The sequence below is a fragment of the Salmo salar genome, chromosome 29 (genome assembly GCF_965601325.2).
Source record: "Salmo salar chromosome 29, fSalSal1, whole genome shotgun sequence".
Classification (NCBI taxonomy): Eukaryota; Metazoa; Chordata; class Actinopteri; order Salmoniformes; family Salmonidae; genus Salmo; species Salmo salar.
In genome coordinates, this window is record NC_138319.1 from 4,184,807 (window position 1) to 4,207,200 (window position 22,394).

At 41.8% G+C, this 22,394-nt stretch overlaps 1 protein-coding gene and 2 long non-coding RNA genes across 3 annotated transcripts; 2 read left to right on the plus strand and 1 right to left on the minus strand.

Moving 5' to 3' along the window:
- Positions 1–535: 535 nt before the first annotated feature.
- m3k8 (Mitogen-activated protein kinase kinase kinase 8) lies at positions 536–7,164 on the minus strand. Its single transcript, NM_001173785.1, is given in 8 exon segments — positions 536–1,491; positions 1,724–1,970; positions 3,156–3,308; positions 4,465–4,571; positions 5,238–5,499; positions 5,925–6,098; positions 6,320–6,694; positions 7,097–7,164. Coding segments are annotated over 7 exon segments (1,419 nt in total). The 5' UTR covers positions 6,665–6,694; positions 7,097–7,164; the 3' UTR covers positions 536–1,360.
- A 451-nt stretch (positions 7,165–7,615) lies between these two features.
- LOC123724008 (uncharacterized) lies at positions 7,616–8,969 on the plus strand. Its single transcript, XR_006762720.1, has 2 exons — positions 7,616–8,479; positions 8,609–8,969. It is a non-coding gene; the product is annotated as an uncharacterized LOC123724008 (long non-coding RNA).
- A 2,994-nt stretch (positions 8,970–11,963) lies between these two features.
- On the plus strand, positions 11,964–18,847 carry LOC106590029 (uncharacterized). The gene is made up of 3 exons (XR_001324995.3): positions 11,964–12,769; positions 14,999–15,197; positions 16,288–18,847. It is a non-coding gene; the product is annotated as an uncharacterized LOC106590029 (long non-coding RNA).
- Positions 18,848–22,394: the final 3,547 nt, after the last annotated feature.

The following is a 22,394-nucleotide window of genomic DNA, read 5'->3' on the forward strand; positions in this document are numbered from 1 at the left end:
GATGTTAATTTTTCTATCATAAGCCGCCTCCAACATTGATTTAGAGAATTTGGCAGTACGTCCAACCGGCCTCACAACCGCAGACCACGTGTACAGCGTTGTGTGGACGAGTGGTTGGCAATTTGAATGCAGAGATACCGTGACGAAATCCATTGTCGTGCCATTCATCCGCAACAATCACCTCATGTTTCAGCATGATAATGCACGGCCCCATGTCGGAAGGATCTGTACACAATTCTGCTGAAAATGTCCAACTCCTTCCATGGCCTGCATATTCACCAGATATGTCACCCATTGAGCATGTTTGGGATGCTTTGGATCGACGTGTACAACAGCGTATTCCAGTTCCCACCAATATCCAGAAACTTCACACAGCCATTGAAGGAGTGGGACAACATTCAAAGGGCCACAATCGAAAGTCTGATCAGTCACACCAGATACAGGCTGGTTTTCTGATCCACGCCCCTACCTTTTTTTTAAGGTATCTGTGACCGACAGATGCATATCTGTATTCCCAGTCATGTGAAATCATAGATTAGGGTCGAATGAATTTATTTCAATTGACTTATTTCCTTATTGTAACTCAGTAAAATCTTTGAAATTGTTGCAAGTTGCATTTATATTTTTGTTCACTATGAAATAAAACTGCATACCCAACAGGTACAAGAACAATGATCAGACAAATAAAGTAACAAATTAATCAGTCATGTACATGGTGTAACTTGCATAGCAATTCTCAAAATCACTTCTCATATTCCTTAGGAACAAACACAAATAAGTTCATTTTAAGAACTTCACATTTAAAACAATATAATTGTACAATTTGTACAAACCACACATACACGGTCAGAAATCATAGTTTCATATTGACACAAAATAATAGAATGATGTCTCAATCACAAGACCCATTCAGATGCATTTCTTTAAGAAACAAACTTGTATAAGATGCTTGTACAGTATATCATGTATCTACAGAACATCCCACAAGATGTCACTGTTTCCACTGTTAACCAGTGAAACACTGTTACTGAGTAACACATCCAATGAGCCACTGCATTGTTGAGAGATGACAAATTAAGGCAGCTACAGAAACCACCTTTCAGACATTGGTCAATTTCATTACACGAGTCCAGCGCCATTGAAGTGCAGGCTATTTACTGTCTCTATCCAATTTTCTGTCCTTCTGGTATCTCTTTCCAAAAGCATCAGTCACACGTTCACCATTGAGTCTTCATGAGTCCCTAACTCAACTTCTTGAGTTTCTGACCTAACAGTTCACCAGTACCAGGCTAAGGTGAAAGGTAACAGTTATCGCTGATATCTTTAAAATACAAATTTCCTTCAGAGGTTAGGCTCAAGGTTAGCCATACTCTGTGGCAGGGGGACCTCTCACTAGATTATAGTATCCAGCCATTGCCCCCAAGTCGATGTACAGGGATCCCTTTCTCCTCAGGTGGGCAGAGTCCTCAGGCTCAGAGTACAAAGAGGATTCTGTGAAGAGAAAGAGAATAGTTGTTGTATTAATAGGTGCCCTCATATGCAAATTTTTGAGTGTGTACTCTGTGTCATTTGAATATCAGAGAAACATGCACTTTAAAACATATTAGATGTACAGTTTATTAGCATATCCCTAAAAGTCCCTACCCTGTGAGGAACAGTATGTAGAACTGTTTATTTTAGGGAACAACAATGATAGAGAACAGTAACATATAGAAGTCTCTACCCTGTGTGGTGTCAGGCTGCTGGCTATGCTGCCTCAGTAGAGGGTGGGAGGCCTCCACCAGGGCTGAGTCCAGGCTCCAGCAGCGTGGCTGTTCCTCTCTGGGAGGGTTGATGGCCTCGTCCCTCAGGAGCTTGGCTGCAGAGCTGCGCTTGGCAGGGTTCCTCTCCAGGGCTGTCTCTAGGAAGGACCGCATGACACCACTGCAGTCCTCCGCTATGTCCTCCAGGGGAGGGGCCTGCTTGTGGATCTGAGGGGAGAGAGGAGGATATGGTCAGAGGTCTGAAGTAATACCTCCAGGTAAGGTAAGTTTATATGGATGGGCGTTTGCACTTTTGGGACTATTGCATTGGTTCCATTGCACCAGGCAAGTTCAATCAAGCACAGCTAAAGTATTTGAAGAAAAACAACTGATCGAATCTATTCCTCGATGCTTTCTTCCAATCTTGTTAAATACCGATTCTGGTAGGGTGAAACTAATAGTTATCCTGCATTGAATCTGCACCTCTATGCTATCTTACAGCTCCATCTATTGAGTAATATCTTGTAAAATAAGTTTGATGTACAAGAAAGGGCATCCCTATGACAGTGAAGAATGAGGAAGTAAGTCCTTCCTTAAAGCAGAGATGAATAACGCTTCAAAAAGAGAAACAGGACATATTCAAATCAGGAACATGATCATGGAAAAACACTGTTAAAAGTAAAACGGAACTACTGTACTGAGACTGAGGGAGTAAACTACTAATGTGTCATAGACAGAGACTGCCTCCCAAATGGCAACTTATTCCCAACATAGTGCACTACTTTGACCAGGGCCCATAAGGCTCTGGTCAAAGGTAGTGCACTATAATAGGGAATAGGGTGCCATTTAGGATGAAGACAAAGTCACGTTAAGGGACCTGCCTCTCATGACATTTGAGAAAAATCATCTTGCAAGAATCTAGGTCTATGACATGGAAATCTGAACAGGGTCATGGAAGAATGTGACGTTTGGGTGGGTGCAGCAAAACAGGTGAAAATGACATTCTACTAGGTATAGTCTACTTTGTCTCTGACCTAACTTTATCATAAATAGTTTATTTGATCTTCAGTGAATGTTCAGTCAAACTGCATGTCTGTTTCAAGGAATAACTGGCCACAAACAAGCGAGGGGTTTCCCCTCCTTCAGCCCCGTCAGTGTAGCAAGAGGAAGGCCTGTAAGTTCACCATTCACTCGTCTATACACTTCATCCATCCACTTTTCGTTAATACTTGGTGGAGTTGTCACTGATTATATCCCATGCAAAAACAGCTTCTGCTACACAGCTCCATATGTGTTCTGTCAATTTCTATGCATTTATTGGAAGTGTATAGAAGTCATTTGTGAACTATCAGGATATGCTTACTATGTAGAGGTAGGATGGGTAGGGAGGGAGATAGGTAGGGTGGTACTTACTATGTAGAGGTAGGAAGGGTAGGCGGTGCGTGGGTATCTCCTGACCCAGGGTGGGCTGCCAGTCTGCATATGGATGATGGTGGTGCCCAGGCTGTAGATATCTGTCTTGGTGTTGTGTCCTCGACAAAGAACCACCTCCGGGCTCATATACATCTGGGGAAGAAAACACAAGACAACTGTTACTCACAGGGTCAACGGCATAATGCTAATTGTAGAAGAAGAAAATAAGTGTTTGGAAAGTACACAATATTTTTCTTTATCAAATGTAATTTTTTGTTATGTAGTCATGAAGCCAGTGATAATAATAACAATCACAACATGAAAAAAAGCAAAGACAAGAGTTTTCTCTGATAATGCACAGTGTCTCTATGACTATGTAATAATACAGGAACCCTAAGAGCAGCTGGGCTTATGTTAGGCTCTGTACTGTATAGCTAATACGGTACTTGTGGTATGGTCTGTGGAGTATGAAACAGTAAACCCAAGAGACCAGAATTTCAACTGGAATTTCCAGCAGCCTCAGCAGCTCCACTCCTTTGGCTAGCTGTCTGTTTGGTAGCCCTTTCCCTCCCTGTTATTAATGATGTGCTGGGTGTCTAGCTCTCTGCTCTGGGACTTTCCCACTCTGTCACCAGTGGTATAGGTTACCACAGAGGGTAGTGGAGTGAATTGGGAAAATATAGATGAGGCAATCACTATGATCTTTCTTAAGACCCTCCCTCTCCTCATCCTCCTGTTCCTAACTACATTTGAATCTGAAAATGCTACTGTTCAAAGGCATTCAACCTTAAACACTGTACATTTTGTAACTTATGCAAAACTCTGTAGCCTATACATTACACACAAAAACCAACAGTCCACTGTACAAGTTCTCTTCATGTTTGATGTGATTTCATTGCACCTTTTTTTGACTGAGACACTGTGAGAGGAGCACTGACTTGTCTTCTGAATAAATCATTATCAGACTGTGCTGAGGCATTGCGTGATCTCAATCCCAAAACTAGAAACAGCATTTTTATCTTCTAGTAAACACACTTATTTAACTTCTCATGAAGTAACAGGAGTAGGATGGTTCTTCCAATGCATTGCTCTTGTTGTTTGTCATGTCATCATGGTTCGGGTCAATTCCATTTCAATTCATAATTCAGAAACCGAAATTCCAATTCCAATTTTAAAAAATGTTGATTGACTGAATTGAAAACAAATTGACCCCAAACCTCTAGGTCATGGCATAGGCCTGAGGGTGTATTTTCTTGTCATGCCATAGGCCTGAGTGTGTTGAAGAGAAAAAAACAGCAGAATCACTCACCTCTGTGCCTCGTAGATCCCTAGGGGTGTATACCTTCTCTGTCATCTGTACCGTCAGGCCAAAGTCCACCAGAACCGCTTTGTCTGACATCAGGACGATGTTGCTGGCTGAAGAGAGAGGGGGAGGGAGGGAGAGTGAGTGAGATTCACCATAAAAGCTGCTTAGTTCAGCCATGTCATAGCTAAAGAATCTTTGCTGCAAGATACAGTATAATCTCAGAACCCAGAACCGAATATAGTGTGCACTAACTAGCTACAGTGCTATGTTATTAGTTTATCACGAAAGATTAGATACAGCACTACTTTCAAAGGTCAATACTTATTTTATAATTTTCAAAAATTGCTATTGACCTACTGTATATGTGATGAGAACTGTACGTACATTCAAAGGAAGTACACTATATAGGGAGCTCTGTGGTTTCTTAAGGTGTCTGCGGCTGAGTTTCCTATGAAGCCGTTTCTTTAAGCTGCAGTCTACTCTAAAGCCCTTTCCTTTCTTGGTTACCTTTGTAAAGTAGATGATGTAAAGTGTAAACATGTAAAGTGGCTGATGACAGTCACAGGCCCCAAATACACTAGCGTGCATGTGTAGACATACCTGGGTTCCATTTCTGCTGTATTTGGGGCTAGAATTTGAGAAACCCTAGGTTTCTAAACCCTGGTAAAAGTAGAGGCTGTATGCCTATTACTCTTCTTCTCACTCTTATGCATACTCTTACACTGCTCTGTCTACTAATGTGTGTTTTTCTATATTTGTTTTGGGCTCTTACTCACGTTTGATGTCGTGGTGGATGACATTGTGAGAGTGTAGGTACTCCAAGCCCCTGAGGACTTGCTTGGTGACCCAGATTATCTCAAACTCCCTCATGGGGCCACAGCTGTCCAGTTTCTCCAGAACCGACCCTCCCTCACCGGCTTCCATGAACAGGTGGATGTTTTGGTCCCAGAGGAGAGCACCATAGAGCTCTGCAATGTTCTCGTGACGGAACCGTGCCTGGATCTCCACATCGGCTGGTTTGAAGTGTTCCATGGCGATCTAGGAGCATGGATATAACCATTAAGGCACAAACTCTTTAGTATGTAAACTTTCCAATCATGAGAACTAGAGCGGGGAAAACATGTGGTAATGGTGATATTCTATAATGCCGTTTGATTCTTTCCCACTGCATTTGTTATTGTCTAAAACCAGCGCTGTTACTGTGGGGGGTTTCTGTTGAGTTTCCTGTGGGGTAGCGAGCCAAATACTTTCAGTTTCCATCCATGTGCAATGCTGGCTTTTTTGTGTCACAGTGAAAAAAATGATCTTCTTGCAAGTTTCAAAGTGTTTGTGTGCAAATGCCTGACTGACTTGACATGAGACATGATGCTTTGACATGGATTTTTGTCCTAATGAACTGGTTGCTTCGAGAAATTCATTCTGCAAACATGCCAGACATTCCAGCATGGGGCTCATTGACTCACCAGTTTGCATGCCATTCTCTTCCTGGTAATGGTATCCTGGGCCAAGTGGACTTTCCCAAAAGAGCCCTTTGGAACATGGCCGCCAGAACCAGGAGTCTTATAGGTCCACTTCCATGGAAACAGAAACACATCTGAATCGATGCGATAGTGACCCTTCTTCAGCCTCATGTGTTTCTGCACAGAGGTAATGAAATACAGTGTGAGAGGTGCTTCTGACCCAGTAAAGGCAGTTAAAACCCTGTACAAAGAAGTATACTATTCTTAACTCTACCCATGAACAGACGAACACAGACAGAGACACACACATGCAATGTAATTTCTAACACTGAGTCCTTTGTGAGCAGATCCATCAACATAGTCTACTCAAAAGACTAACCAATGTCCTGAAGTCTCACCTTGTTCAGTAACACACCCATCTCCTCCGGCAGGTGCTGCAGTACTTCTGGCTGCATGTTAGAGATCTGGTTGACGAAAGAGAGCAAGTCCGACACCGTCCCGTATCTTACCCTACCACCACTGTTCCCCTGCTGTGTCCCTCCTGTCACTTCGTCCCACGAATCATCCACTGCCTCCTCGTTCTGGTCCATCTCCTCCTGAGAGAGTCCCTCCTCAAACGACGCCCCAGCCTCTTTTTCCTCTTCCTTGGTGTGGTACAGTTTTTCCACCACGTCGATTATGTCCTCTATGTTCATGTGAGCCAGCAGGAGTTCTATTCCAGCATTGTCATATTTGTAATCCATCTTGTTTGATTCGCTGCTCCTAAATGGTTTCTGAAATGGAAAGTTGAGATTCCATGATGGAAAGATCCTTTGACATTCTGATCCTGGTACAGCTTGTTGTGGAAGCAGAGCAAAGGAGGGGAAATCTAATCTATAGACGAACCCGTTTTCCTTGCAGATAAAGGTAATTTGACAATTAGCTGGGAAGCCTCTGGTGAAATTGCACCCTCATGTTAGGGTACACAAACTCATGGACTTCAGAAGACATAATAAAGTGATGAAAACATAACTGGCTAAATTTCCACTTCTCCTAAATCACATGATGTGTTCTCATTGTAACCAAGTGAAGAAGAAATGCAACTCAATTAATTGACACGTTTTGGAAAACTAAGGTTGGAAGCAAATAAGGCGAATCAGGATTCGTTTATAAAAGCGTAATATCAATATGATTACCTGAGTCTTTGTAATAACTTAGGATCAGGTCTGACTGTGCTCACTCCATTCTTGCGTCTGTATGCAGGCAACTCTATTGCTCATTGAAACCTACGGACTGTCACCAGTGAGGAAGTTGTCAACAGAGGAAGTCCATATCAGTCTCCGTGTGCAGGTGTAGTGCTGTATTAATGAAAAAATATGCGAATGCTGTGAGTTTTATAGTCATATGGTTCCTTTGTAGTTTCGTTTTTCTTTTCATTTTCCTTAATGTCCCCGTAATATTTGTTTTCCATGGGCGAACGTATTCAGGTGAAGGGAGCTAATAGACTTGCCGATCATCAGATTCAAAAGAATAGTTCGGTATATTCCAATAGTGTGAAACTGCAGCCAGCAATTCGGGGCGTTCCTGCTGCATGTGGGCAGTCTTTCATTTGCAGGAACGCCCCCCATCGACTGATTGGTTCTGTATGGAGTGTACCTTCATGTCTGTGTGACACTTTTGAATGTAGGTCAAAAGGGAAGTAAAAGTATTATCGCCGTTTTTTCGCCCCTGCATACCGGAATCCCCCTTGCTAGCTAGCGGTGAACAGTGTTATTCGCTCCCGCCTGCCCTCACATTCGTTAACAGAACTGTGGGAAAACAGTGCCCGACAGGAGGGGGCGAATGACACTGTCTACCGGTCGCCCCCACTAGCACATCAAACGACAGGCTAGGGCGGGGTTCGGCAACCCGCGGCTCTTTAGCGCCGCCCTAGTGGCTCCCTGGAGCTTTTTCAAAAATATGAAAATGGAAAAAGATGGTGTGAATATATTTTTTGTTTTAATATAATTTATTATCCAATGCTGTAAAAATGTGTATAATAAATATTTAATTTCAACATTTCTGTCAACGAAGATTTACGTCATAGCCTGCGACACACGTTTCTTTCAGCTCCGCGTAGTGCCAGACAGGTGGCTGTTGTAAACAAAACGGCGGGTGTGTCATGGGCCATGGATCCCAAAGGGAAAAAGAGAAAGATAGCTGAGGAGAACAGAGGATTCCACAGTTCTTGGACCGAATCATTTGCTTTCATTGCCAATGCGGAAGGATTGCCTGCATGTTTGCTTTGTAATGAGAAGTTGTCAAATAACAAAAAGAGTAACGTGGAAAGACATTTCCATTCTTCCTGACAGTTATAGGAACATGAAGAATTATGCATTTGGAGTATTATCCATCTTTGGATCAACATACCTGTGCGAGCAGATATTCTCAAACATGAACTACATAAAATCCAAATACCGCACCCGCCTCACAGATGAGAGCTTGCAGTCAGTCCTACGTGAAGATTAAAGTTACATCTTACATGCCCGATGTTGAGAAACTGTCCAGTGATGTCCGAAAACAGAAGTCACATTAAACGGGTAAGAACACAATCCTGTCATAGGCACATATTTAGTAACAAAGTGGCTGTTTTTATAAAGTGATTTCTGATTTTTGTCAGTATATATTTGGAATGACACATAGGGATATTATTGTGTTTTGTTGCTCAGGTCCGAGGATGGCTGCATTGTATTGTGCGTGTCAAAAGAGAAGAGGGTGCTGCTGCATTTTACCCTTGCACATTTGCAGAAAACTAAAGAGAAGAGGATAATGCACAGACATCGAACTTAAACTGTATTATTTTAATTTTATATACTTTACCTTTTCAAAAGGCTGCTGTTTTATTGCACTCTGTCTGTTGCCCAGATAAGGGGGGAAAGAGAAGAGGATTGTATCGTATTATTGAGGATTGAAAAGGACTGCATTTTATTTCCATGGGGAGGTCTGAAATTACAGGAGGCCTATTATGCACGTTGCACATTTTGTTGTTGTTTTTTTCGAATCCTAAAATAAAAATGACATCAAATCTGATTTCTGTATTTCTATAATTTCATCAATGCAACGAAACATAATACATTAATATTATAATGGAAGTTAAACTTAAAGCACCATCGTACAGCAGAGTAGTCACGTGGTGCGTCATTCTCTCCAGGATGCAGGTAAAATAAACGTTTAATCATGAATGCTCATTATGTATTTGTAGCCTACTTATCATTTTGATAGTAGGCTAATATAGACACAGCATGTGTTGCCCTCATTATAAGGCTTATATAAGGCTTTTAATTTTTTGCGGCTCCAGACAATTTGTTTTTTTGGTTCAATATGGCTCTTTCAACATGTTGGGTAGCCGACCCCTGGGCTAGGGCGATAGAGTGTGCTAGCTAACTTGCTCGTTAGATAGCACACTGTGTCGCTCCCGCCTGCTATGTACCGGAGAAAACCATGCCCGACAGTCAGGGGCGAAGGACAATGTCTACCAGTCGCCCCTGCTTCCCGCAAGCACATCAGACGGGAGGCTGGGGCGACACGTGTACTAACTAGTTTGATAGTTTGCAACGCCGTGTGCTAGCTAGCCTCCCGCCAGCTGTGTACCGGAGTACTCCAGTTGGTTAAGCTAGCACCCAGTGTCCTTCGCTCTCGACTACTGAAAACCTGCCCTTACCGTCGTTAACAGAACTGCGGGAAACCAGTGCCTAACAAACGGGACGAAGGACACTGTCTAACGTACTGGTGTATGGCTAGCTACGGTTTACGCCCCCGCGGGGTTTATCAGTTGCTGGCATCCAACATGATTGTGCAGTAATACCCACATACAGGAACGCAATTTCACCATTCTCCGATTTTCAACCCTTGCGCGTCAATTAAAAATACTGTGTTTCGCAATGTCTCGTGTTGTTGAAGTTCAATAACAGTTATGAGAAATGACTTAAGTGATAGAAGTGTAATAAAACTAAACGCAGGTGGTTGCATTACAGAGAGCAAACAAAGTCATTTCAATACAAACAATTAAATTGATCAGTTTGGTATTGCACATGAGTAAAAACCCAATATTAATATTACAGCTGACTGAGCCTTCCCTGTTCTGCTTGAGCCGTCTCTGAACAGGAGGAACACGCTTTAATGCCAATCTCAGGGCATCAATGGTGTCCTCCTTTGGCGTGTAGGTTATGTATGAGAGGAAGCGGTAGCCTCTCAAAACACTTCCAATAACTAGATTCATGCTTTCAAATAAAGATCGGAACTAGTACTGCTGCTAGGAAGACCAATGTACTAAAAAAGAAACATGAAATCGGTAGGTTTTTCATCCAACGATTGGACGCATCCTGTAAGTAACATGAGCTAGCCATTCATTGTAGGTAACGTTAGCTAGCTAGCTGGCAGTTGACCCAAGACTACTGCAGTTCAAGCTCCCTGCCACTTGTTAATTCATGTAGTTTAGCTGATCATGCTCAACATTAAAGGCATAGGGGCCACAAAGTTGTGGCAAGTAGCTAGCGAAAACACCATACTATCATGGCATCTATATAGTTAGCAAGATGGATTAGGCCTACATTTCCATGTCAAAGACGGAATAATGTATCCATTTATTTAAGTATGTTGCCATGATATGTGTCGGTCTGTTTTCTTGATTTTAGAACCAAAGGAGGGAGACAAATCTTTTTACACATTACAAGAAGAGAGGATAGAACAGGCAGAGAGATCTGTCCTTATCAGCTGCCCTGCTAAAACCAACAACAAAAAGTTACTGAAGTATTTATCCAGACATGGAAATATCAACAAATGTTTATTTCATATAAGCTATGTAAGTATTTCAGTTGTGCTAAGATATGAATCTACAAATCAACACGAATGTATGTAAACAAAAGCAATGCTGTTTGTATGTATCTACAGTATGATGGGAAATAGCATATCCAAAAATAACTGAACATAATTAAATTCAATGAAAATATTGTATTGTTAAGGGAGTAATTTATAAGGAGGTCTATCTTTTCTCCTACACAATGTGGGAATTACCACCCCCTCTCAATACTAAACTGTGACCTAAAGATATTGTCTAAAGTCTTAACAAAAAGACTAGAACACTTTATAAGCAACCCGGTTCACCCTGATCAGGTTGGCTTTTTCCAACACCGGTACGGCGCTGATAGCATACAAATAAAATTATATAAAATGGGCTATGAGGACCTGCCAAACCCCCACCATAGCTCTGTCCCTGGATGCTGAGAAAGCATTTGATAGGGTGGAGTGGGGTTTCTTATTTAAAGCCCTGGAGTCCTATGGATTTAGCCCCCACTTTATATGCTGGCTCTAAACCCTTTATTCCGGGGGCCAGTGGCACAGTTACTGCCAATGGAACTATTTCTAAGAAATTCAGGTTCCATAGAGCCCCACAGTGCAGGTGTCATAATACCCATAAAACCTAGCGGTCAAACATGGAAATGGTTCCAATCGTTTTCCCACCATCTACCAAATAAAACTCCTGGAGTCTATAGAGTGATCCTTGGAGTAATATCATCTGACTCCAGGCCCTGAAGAGAATATGGGAAATAGACTTGGACTGCGATATCACCAAGGCAGAATGGAATGAGGTTTTCGGTAGATGTCTCTAAAGCTAACGCAATCGAAAACAATACACCTTTAAACATTCGACTCCTAGTAAGCTTCACAGGGTCGGTCTGAAGCTCACAGACACCTGCTGCTGGAGATGTTCATCTGAAGAGGGGACTTATCTACATATGGTATGAGACTATGGAAAAAAATTGGGAGGTTTTGGATTGAACAGTCACAAAAACAAGTGTAGCCCTAGCAGTTGCAAAAAAACTGCTTTTCTGTAAATGGAAGGAAATATATACAACTGGACTAATCGACCATATAATGTGTACATAATTTCAAGAACGCTTGCAAAGTATATTTTATATATTTATTAACACACGCCGCTGAATGTACAAAAATGTGTATGATTATGTAAGAAAACAATCTTTAATGTCAATTGTCCTCAATATTATTTATTGTATTATTTTTTCATCTGAAACAAAAAATAAAATCTAACCAACATTTAAAAAAAGCTCTATCTAAAATGTATATTGAGAGGAGGTTGTCAAAGATAATTGGTGGAGTTTACCAGCAAGGAGAGCCTCACTTCATTACATGAAATGACCGTCAACCCCAGCTTCAACTATGAAGCTACAGTGCCTTTCAAGTCCAGATTGCTGTCCCTCAAAAAAACGTGTCCTGTAGACCTGTCTAACGGCCAGTCTGCCCGTCAGTGCCAACCACAGACAACCATCCCCAACAACGACGTCATACAGAGACTGTCCAAAGAGGACAGTGTAAGTCGACATGGATTGGTTTCTAAAATACAAGCTGTCTGAAGTTGTCTAACTGACTAAATTAAGATTGTTAGAATGCAGATTAGCATAGCAACATATATGATGTCCCTGGGAACACAAATAGGTACAATGTCAGCTTTAGTGCTAATTTAGGTGACAAACATTTATACCAAGACAAAGTTGAATATAAATTATAGAGATTTCAAGTGATCCCTTGCTTTAAGCACAAATATTGTTCACTCCAATGAGAACACTGTGTCTTTCTTCTCTCTTTATCTCAGACCAACAAATCACCTCCCTTACAGAGACATACCAGCTAACAGAAGAGAATGTCTGTCTGCGCTTCCTGGTCTGCTCGCTGCTGAACGACATAGCTGCTGCATATTTCCTAGAATGCATCATTGTGCCCTTTGGCTCCTCCGTGAACCGCTTCGGGAAGCTGGGTTGTGATCTAGACATGTTTCTGGACCTGGATGGTCTTGGGATGGAAGTAATCTGAAGGTGAGGATGGGGATGGAGGAACCACATCAGGGTCATGTTCAGTAGGGCACGACGTAGCAAAAGGTCTTGCAACGGAAAACAAAAATCCGTTTTGTTATTGAAATAAGTCCAGGTAGGAATTTAAAGGAGAAGGACATTTTAACCCTTTATACAAGAGATGGGCAACTTTGATGGGGGTGGTGGCCACAGAAAATCTGAACTCATCATGTGGGGCCGCAGTCAGAGCCGGCCCTAGCCTTTTGGGGGCCGTAAGTGAAGCAAAACATTTTAGCGGCCCCCCTCTTGACAGTGGAGAGAGAGTTTTTAAGTTAATTTCCTACAATTCTTGGTCACTGATAAGCGCCTAAATTGGAACTTAGTGGATATACTGTAACATACGGTATATATAACGTCAAAGCTCAGGCTCTTCCCTTTATAGCGCTGTATGGGATTCAACTGACAGCCGTTCTAAACGTGTGTACCATGCACAACAAATATGTTACTTTTGGAAATATTTTGTTGTCTGAGTGAGGATAAGACGTGAAGGATGAGACGTTGAAGATTATAATAAATACCGCTTTGATGTCGTAAAAGCAAACCACATGCCCATCAGTCCAAATGTGCATTTGAAAACTAATTTACAATATCAACAATTATGATCGCTATGTTTGATGTACAGTTACAAGGATGACATGCATCTGTCTGAATGAAGTGCCTTGTGAAAGCCTAACACTGTAAAATTGTTTTTTATAACTTAGCTGGTAATACAATAAGCTTTCAAATGATGCTCATCTGATCCAGATTTCCATTTTATAATGGAGAGTTTTTGGATTGCATAAACAACAACAGTAATTTTGTGATGGTGTGGCAGGGATGTGTTCCAAACAAAAAACGACAAGTGTGCTTGCTTCAGTTCCTCAACGGCAAAGCACCTTATTGTTGAAGGCTCTTTCCTTGAGTCATAAAAGTGCATGGAAATTACTTAGGAACTGGGCACAGTTTGGAGAGGCATTTGGACACTTGGAGACACCAGTTAGACCTCTCATTCAAACCCTTGTAATATTTTTTTCTTATGTTATACCTACCACAAAATTACCATGAATATTCTTATTATATTACTGAATATATCCAGAGTATTTTCAGATTTCGTTATTGACAAATGCTGCGAAAAGTACAGTAAATGTAAAATGCACATAACATCAACAGTGTAATGTTTGGATTCAGTCTTGTCAGGTGAACTGTTGTCACCTTTGGTCTGATAATTTCCCCATAATCTCCTAAGTGAACTCTATCAATTGCTACCATGGTCATGCATATGTTTTTATAGTTCTCCTGTTAGAAACATTTCAATTTGTCCCAACCCATATTTGCCCATTTCCGCAAGTGTAAAGGGTTAAGAAAGAAACACTTTAGGGGTGTTTCCCAAGAGCTTCGTAGCACTGGTCATATGGACAATATATGCTTAGTGCTACAAAGCTTTCAGGAAACTCACTCCAAGGGGTCTCTTCGTTTAAATACCAATATTGACCTAGGGTTGTTTTCATATCATAAAACAGCTGTAGAGAGATTGGTCCCGTGTTTCTGCTGCATACCCTCTCCTTTTAATTACATGTCCTTTTGTTTACATCTTTACAAGAACTCATGTAAGAGAGGAAATCAAGCACCTTGTTAAACCAGACCCCTACTGTCACTCTGTTGTTGGGCTGTAGAACATTTGTTCAGAGAGGGAGAAGGGGGGGACTTCCTATAGAAAATGTGTTTACCTTGACGTAGTGTGGGAAAAGCCCTGTAGGAAGCCCACTGAGCCTGAGGTCCTTATCAGTCTCTTTCTCTCTCTCTGGGTAAACAACAGGCTGATAAAAAAAGAGGTGAGAGATGCACACAGTGCTACAAATCACCACTTCCTCTTCTGTGGACAAGGCTGTTCAGTAGAAATGTAAGACCCTCATGTATAAAGAGTGTTTGCAGAGCTTGTCAAAGTTATATATTTTCTATGTGAATGTTGAGTGTCACTCTGACTTCCAAAAAATGTACTCAAAGGCCTATGAGATTGAAAGATGTAGGTATTTATGCACTTTTCTCTGTGTATGGGCACGTGCAACTGTTTGCATCTGTACGCCGTCTACATATCTTTTTCAGCCTTGGCCCGCCATCTTCACTCGCATACTCACTGTAATCCTATGCATTTAAACCCTATGTTTCTGTAATTAAAAATGCTGTTCAATAAATGGCCTTGTCCCATCTGCCCAGCCAAAAGCAGGGCTGTCTTTGGAGTACCAGGCAAAGAGGTCTGCGTCTGAGTGAGCGGTGACCCAGAGTATCCTGTCTGTGATTGGGGAGTGTGTAGACCAGTTTGGACCCGGCAGAAGATCCTCAACGCTCGCTGTCCCCTGGTCCGCTTCACCCACCAACCATTAGGGTTCCAGTGTGACCTCACAGCCAACAATAGGTAAGACAAAGACACACATATGGACTAGTTTGCACAGATACACACATGCTGACAGACACGCACGCATGCATGGTAGCACGCAGACACACACACACACACACACACACACACACACACACACACACACACACACATTGAAGAGTCACTAAGCAAACTCCTTTATTGGTGTAATCCGTCTCAAATACATCATCAGTATGATTAAATCAGAAAGCCTTCTATACAGCTTGACCTGTTCCTGTTAAACAATTGTGAATCATTAAAGCGAGCATACTTCTGCCTGCCTAGTTCTACTTCTATATAACTGACCAATTTGTTAGAATTTTGAATTGTTGAAGTTGTTTAAAGTTCACCTGTCCACATAACTAATAGTCACCTTTTAAATGTCAGTTGCTGTTTGTCATTTTGCTCTAATGCTTCATAGAAACTCTGTTGCCTTTCAAAACTTACTGGTGTTGCACAAAGCAAACTGAAACTCGAGTTGCGTAGAAGGAGAGAGAGCAGGAGAGAGAGGGAGAGAGCGCAGAAGATCAATGCGTCATGTGTTTCACTTCTTCTTTCCTTGGCCCTAAGGGATTCTGTGGTCTCTAAAGTTAGCCTGAAAGTGAAGCAGCCAGAAACACACCTGCTAATGATTAGAAACAAACCCATCCACGCCTCAGTTTGTAATAAAATCGAGTAGGGTAGAGTAGACACCCTGACTGTGTGTTTATGTTAAAAACATTGAAGAGTATGGTTATACACAGTTTGTCATCCTTGCAAAACAGAGGGATATTTTGGAAGTGAGAATTACGATGTCCACTGACTTTTTCATTTTCTCTGCTCCTAGAATGTTATAAATGTTGTTCAATTCAAAAGTCCCAGACAGTATCAAGTCTCTCAGATAATGAGGGTATTCTGCTTTAATATCCTATATGTTGTCATGACTACCATTCTTTGTGTATCATCATCATCATAGTAAATGCTTAGGAATGGTGATAGAAATTGTGTCAGAAAGATCAATTCAAAAATCCCAGATAGTATCAAGTGTTTCAGCTACAGTGATTGCGTACTGCACTGTGTGTCTTGACTGTCATTCTGTATGTGTCTGCAGGGTGGCGATGAAGAGCTCTGAGTTTCTGTACCTGTATGGGCGGCTGGATCGGTGGGTGCGTTGCTTGGTGCTGTGTTCAGTGCTAGGCCTGGGCCCACAGTATCACCAGCTCTATACCTGGAGCCTGGATCACCAACTTCTCTCTCACTGTCATGGTCCTGTTCTTCCTGCAGAGGAGGACTGTTCCTATACTTCTCACCCTGGACCACCTCAAGGAACTAGTAGGTAGACACAGACGCACCCACCCACACCCACAAGCAAGCCCATACTGCCCACCATGGACTGCCTCAAAGCAGGTAGAGAAAAATGGAGCACTGAGCGGCAACTTCATTTAACAAAAATCTATACTATCAGTATCACCTCAAAGAGCTGGCAGGTAGTAGTCTTGCATTGCTACACTTCCTAGTTGTATTCAGTAATTTGGAAATTGATGTTCAGCCGGTAGCAATGGACCACTGAGCGAGTGGCAATTGGGTTATTAAAATATTATTTATTGAATAGATCTGATTGCTGATCCTAATTGGCAACAAAAATATCTGTGTTGGCATAGTACAGTCATGCTCTCTTCCCACCGCTCATACTCCTGCTTCCCTTGTCACCTTGGCTCTCAAATAATTGCCTTCCAAAAGCAATCTATCCCCCCTCCCTCCATCTTAGCCCAGACAGAGACACTATCCCAGGCATCATCACAATAAAGGACCTATCCGAACATCACACCTGCGGGACAGGTACAGGATGGCAACAACAACTGCCCGAGTTACACCAGGAACGCACAATCCCTCCATCAGTGCTCAGACTGTCCGCAATAGGCTGAGAAAGGCTGAACTGGTGGCTTTTAGGCCTGTTGTAAGGCAGGTCCTCACCAGACATCACCGGCAACAACGTTGCCTATGGGCACAAACCCACCGTCACTGGACCAGACAGGACTGGCAAAAAGTGCTCTTCACTGACAAGTCACGGTTTTTCTCACCAGGGGTGATGGGCGGATTCGCATTTCTCGTCGAAGGAATGAGCGTTACACCGAGGCCTGTACTCTGGAGCGGGATCAATCTGGAGGTGGAGGGTCTGTCATGGTCTGGGGGGGTGTGTCACAGCATCATCGGACTGAGCGTGTTGTTATTGCAGGCAATCTCAACGCTGTGCGTTACAGGGAAGACATCCTCCTCCCTCATGTGGTACCCTTCCTGCAGGCTCATCCTGACATGGCCCTCCAGCATGACATTGCCACCAGACATACTGCTCGTTCTGTGCGTGATTTCCTGCAAGACAGGAATGTCAGTGTTCTGCCATGGCCAGCAAAGAGCCCAGATCTCAATCCCATTGAGCACGTCTGGGACCTGTTGGATTGGAAGGGGGAGGGCTAGGGCCATTCCTCCCAGAAATGTCCGGGAACTTACGGGTGCCTTGGTGGAAGAGTGGGGTAACATCTCACAGCAAGAACTGGCAAATCTGGTGCAGTCCATGAGGAGGAGATGCACTGCAGTACTTAATGCAGCTGGTGGCCACACCAGATACTGACTTACTTTTGATTTTGACCCCCAATTTTGTTCAGGGACACATTATTCAATTTCTGTTAGTCACATGTCTGTGGAACTTGTTCAGTTTATGTCTCAGTTGTTGAATCTTGTTATGTTCATACAAATATTTACACATGTTAAGTTTGCTGAAAATAAACGCAGTTGACAGTGAGAGGACATTTCTTTTTTTGCTGAGTTTAGTAGTAGCAGTTTAAGGATACTTTTTTTAGAATGACGTGCACATTAATGTTATAAATGTATCGTTCTATTTATCGTTATCGCATCAATTCAGGCAATTTATTGCAATATGGATTTTGTCCATATCGCCCAGCTCTACTCTGTTTACTGTCTCTTCCTCCTTTATGTTCCCTCCTTCTACCTCCGCTCTCTTTTTCCGGTTTGTAATCGCCCTCACTCTCTTATTTGACCTCTTCCTCTTTTTTGCTCTATCCATCCCAGTTTTGTTTGAAATCTCTCTATCTTCTCCCTTTCTCTCTTTGCTTCTGTTTTTTGTTACACCATCCATCTTTGTTTTGTTTATGAACATCATCGCTGTGTACATAGACATATGTTGTATGTAATTTACCTTGTGTTCCCCTCTTTCTCCTACAAGGCCCTAGATACAGTGCATTTGGAAAGTATTCAGACCCCTTGACTTTTACCACGTTATGTTATGTTATGTTACATAAGCTTGTAGAGTCATACCCAAGAAGACTCGGCTGTAATCACTGCCAAAGGTGCTTCAACAAAGTACTGAGTAAAGGGTCTGAATACTTATGAAAATGTGATATTTACATTCTTTTTTTTATACATTTGCAAAAATATTTTCACTTTGTCATTATGGGGTATTGTGTGTAGATTGATGAGGATTTTTTATTTATTTAATCCATTTTAGAATTAAGGCTGTAACGTAACAAAATGTGGAAAAAGGGAAGGGGTCTGAATACTTTCCGAATGCACTGTGTGTAGTGTGTCATTTACCTTGTGTGTAGTGTGTTACCCTGTGATGTGTGTACCATGTCATTAACCTTATGTTCCCCCTCTGCCCCCCCCCCCCCCCCCCCCCCCATAACTAGGGCCACGTTTTTGTCGTTTTTTTTGTTGCGGGTTTTGTCTTTGTCTGGTATTTCCAGCATTATCCACTGGGTTTGCTGCAGGCAGAAAATCTTAGAAAATACTCTTTAATTGACACAAGCAGTCTCTAATCATTCAATGTCTGGTTGGGTGTTTTGGCGGGGGGGATCGCCTAAACCAGAAGAGGTGTAGCATATGAATCTTTATTGCACAAAGCCTATTATTTGTCAGGGAATAGTATTTGTAGATCAGTGATTCTTCACTTTTCTCAATCCCTGATCATCAGAGGTTATAAAAATTGGTCACATACACAATATTGAAATTACGCTTTAAAAAAGTGTGCCAATACCCCACTGGGACGCTCTTTGCAGACAACAATATATTCTGCAATTTAGCATTACATTATAAACGGAAAGACAGGATAGAAAGACATCTGAAAAATATATATCAGCCAGAACAACTTTAACGTCTTTACCCAGCTCCTACAATATGTTCAGAACATATTGGTCTTGTGTGTCAGCATATTCGTCCGTTTTTATGGGGATTTATTTTCAATTTTTTTACCAGACTGCTCTGTTCTTTACATGTGTTAATGAATGCAAGCATTTTGGGATTATCAACTTTTTCGAGAGGGATGTTGGCGCTTGCAAAAGCCATATCCTCAGAATGTACTTTGTTACATGTATTGCTATAGCGAATGAAAATTGCTACTTTGTTCGAAAATAGGCTACGTTTTCTTATTATTCCCATATAATGTTGATAAAAGACGATAAGTTAAATATTTGTTGATAATGTCCTTAAGATAGGCAAATAAATGTGGTGCATTAGGCTAAAGCGTAGGCTGCTGATGAGAATAATTGTTGGTCTCCACATGGTTGGGAATCTATTTTGGACTAATTAGATCAGGTATTCCCAAACTGGTGAACGCGCAATGCCGTCGGGGGTACGCCAAATAAAAATGTGATTCACATTTTTTTTTATCATAATATTATATTTTTTTTAACCTTCACATTTTCAAACAGTACATTTATATTTTCCAAGGGGGCTATACATTTGGGTGAGGTTTTTTTCTCGCCTGAGTAGCTTCGTTTCACTGCCAAAAATGTAATTAAACCATCTAGTGTTCAGCGAAGTAACAACACAATGTCAAATACACATTGTCTAGTCAAATTGCGCAGACATTTAGAAACGAAACGTGACAATTTGAAAAATAAGCCACGTGTAACGACGGTCGTCAGGAATGGACCAAGGCGCAGCGGGTTGAGTGCTCATAATTAACTTGAATGAAAACACTTCTACAATCAAAACAAAACAATGGACGACGAATACAGACTTGAAGGCACAAGACAGCAATTCAAGTGACAACCTCCCACAAATTACAAACACACCCTAATATATAGGACTCTCAATCAAAGGCAACTAGACAACACCTGCCTTCAATTGAGAGTCCACACCCCAATTAACTAAACATAGAAACAGACCAACTAGAAAGAACATAGACTAACAGAGCAGTGACCAAAAAACCCCGGAATACATAAATCAACTACCCTCTACATAATACACAAACCCCGAACCACATAAACCAAATACCCTCTGCCACGTCCTGACCAGCCTACACTAACAAAATAACCCTCATACTGGTCAGAACGTGACACCACGGGAGTTTGAGTGAGAATAAAAACGACTTTCGAGTAGTAAGACGTATAAAAGCAACAGATACCATTAATAAGAAGAGGCTAGAAGTGTCTTATATGGTGAGCTACCAAGTGGCTAGGACAGGCAAGCACCAAACTATTATGGAGGACTTCATCCTTTCTGCTGCCGCGGATATGGCTGGGACAATGCTGGGAGAAAAGGCCCAAAAAACTATACAGACAATGACTTCATCAAACAAAACTGTTTCACGACACATCAGTGACATGGCAGGAGATGTTTTGAAACAGTTACTGCTTCGCATACAAGCCAGTGAGTTATATGCGTTACAGCTGGATGAGTCAACAGACGTGGCGGGCCTGGCACAGCTCCTGGTATATGTCTGTTACATTTATGTGGTGTCAATTAAGGAAGACATTCTCTTCTGCAAGCCACTGGAAACCAGGACAACATGAGAGGATATTTTTTAAATACTGTACAGGTTTGTGACATCAAATGGACTTTGGTGGTCAAGATGTGTTGGTATCTGTACTGATCGTGCAAAGGCCATGACAGGGAGACAGTGGAGTGGTAACATGCGTGCAATCAGTTGCTCCCTACGCCACTTGGGTACACTGCAGCATCAAACGAGAGGCTCTTGCTGCCAAGGGAATGCCTGACAGCTTGAAAGACGTTTTGGACACTACAGTGAAAATGGTTAACTTTGTTAAGCAAAGCGCCTGAAGTCTGGTGTATTTTCTGCATTATCCAATGATATGGGCAGCGACCATGTAACGCTTTTACAACATACAGAAGTGCGCTGGTTATCAAAGTAAAGTATTGACAAGTTTTAAAACATTTAGAGACGAGCTTAAAGTTTTCTTTACTGATCATAATGATCACTTGTCTGACCGCTTGTATGATGACGAGTTTCTCACACGACTGGCCTATCTGGGTGTTTTTTTTTCTTTTTCGCCTGAATGATCTGAATCTAGGATTACAGGGACTCTCCCCAACTATATTCAATGTGCGGGACAAAATTGAAGCTATGATTTAGAAGTTGGAGCTATTTTCTGTCTGCATTAAAAAGGACAACACACAGGTCTTTCCATCATTGTATGATCTTTTGTGTGCAAATGAACTCCAGCTTACAGACAATGTCAAATGGGATATAGCGATGCATCTGAGTGAGCAACTTTCCCGAAACGGACGACACAAACAACTGGATTCGTTATCCCTTTCATGCCCTGCCTCCAGTCCACTTACCGATATCTGAACAAGAGAGCCTCATCGAAATTGCTACAAGCAGTTCTGTGAAAATTGAATTTAATCAGAAGCCACTGCCAGATTTCTGAATAGGGCTGCTCTCAGAGTTTCTTGCCTTGGCAAATCGCACTGTTAAGACACTGGTGCCCTTTGCAACCACGTACCTATGTGAGAGTGGATTCTCGGTCCTCACTAGCATAAAAACGAAATACAGGCACAGACTGTGTGTGGAAAATGATTTAAGACTGAGACTCTCCAATACAACCCAACATTGCAGAGTTATGTGCATCCTTTCAAGCACACCCTTCTCATTAACCTGTGGTGAGTTATTCACAATTGTTGAACAAATAAGTATTTATATGTAAGAGGGCTAAATAAAGAACAAAATTATTGATTATGATTATATTATTATTTGTTCCCTGATCCTATAAGAGCTCTTTGTCACTTCCCACGAGCCGGATTGTGACGACAACTCACACTCATTCTTATGTTTAATACATGTATTGTATAGTGTGTGTGTGTGTGTGGCAGGCTTACAATGATGGCAAAAAACAACATTTGAGAGTGCGCTGACACTGGTGCTAGAGGGGGTATCAGCTGGAGGTTGAATGTTTGAAG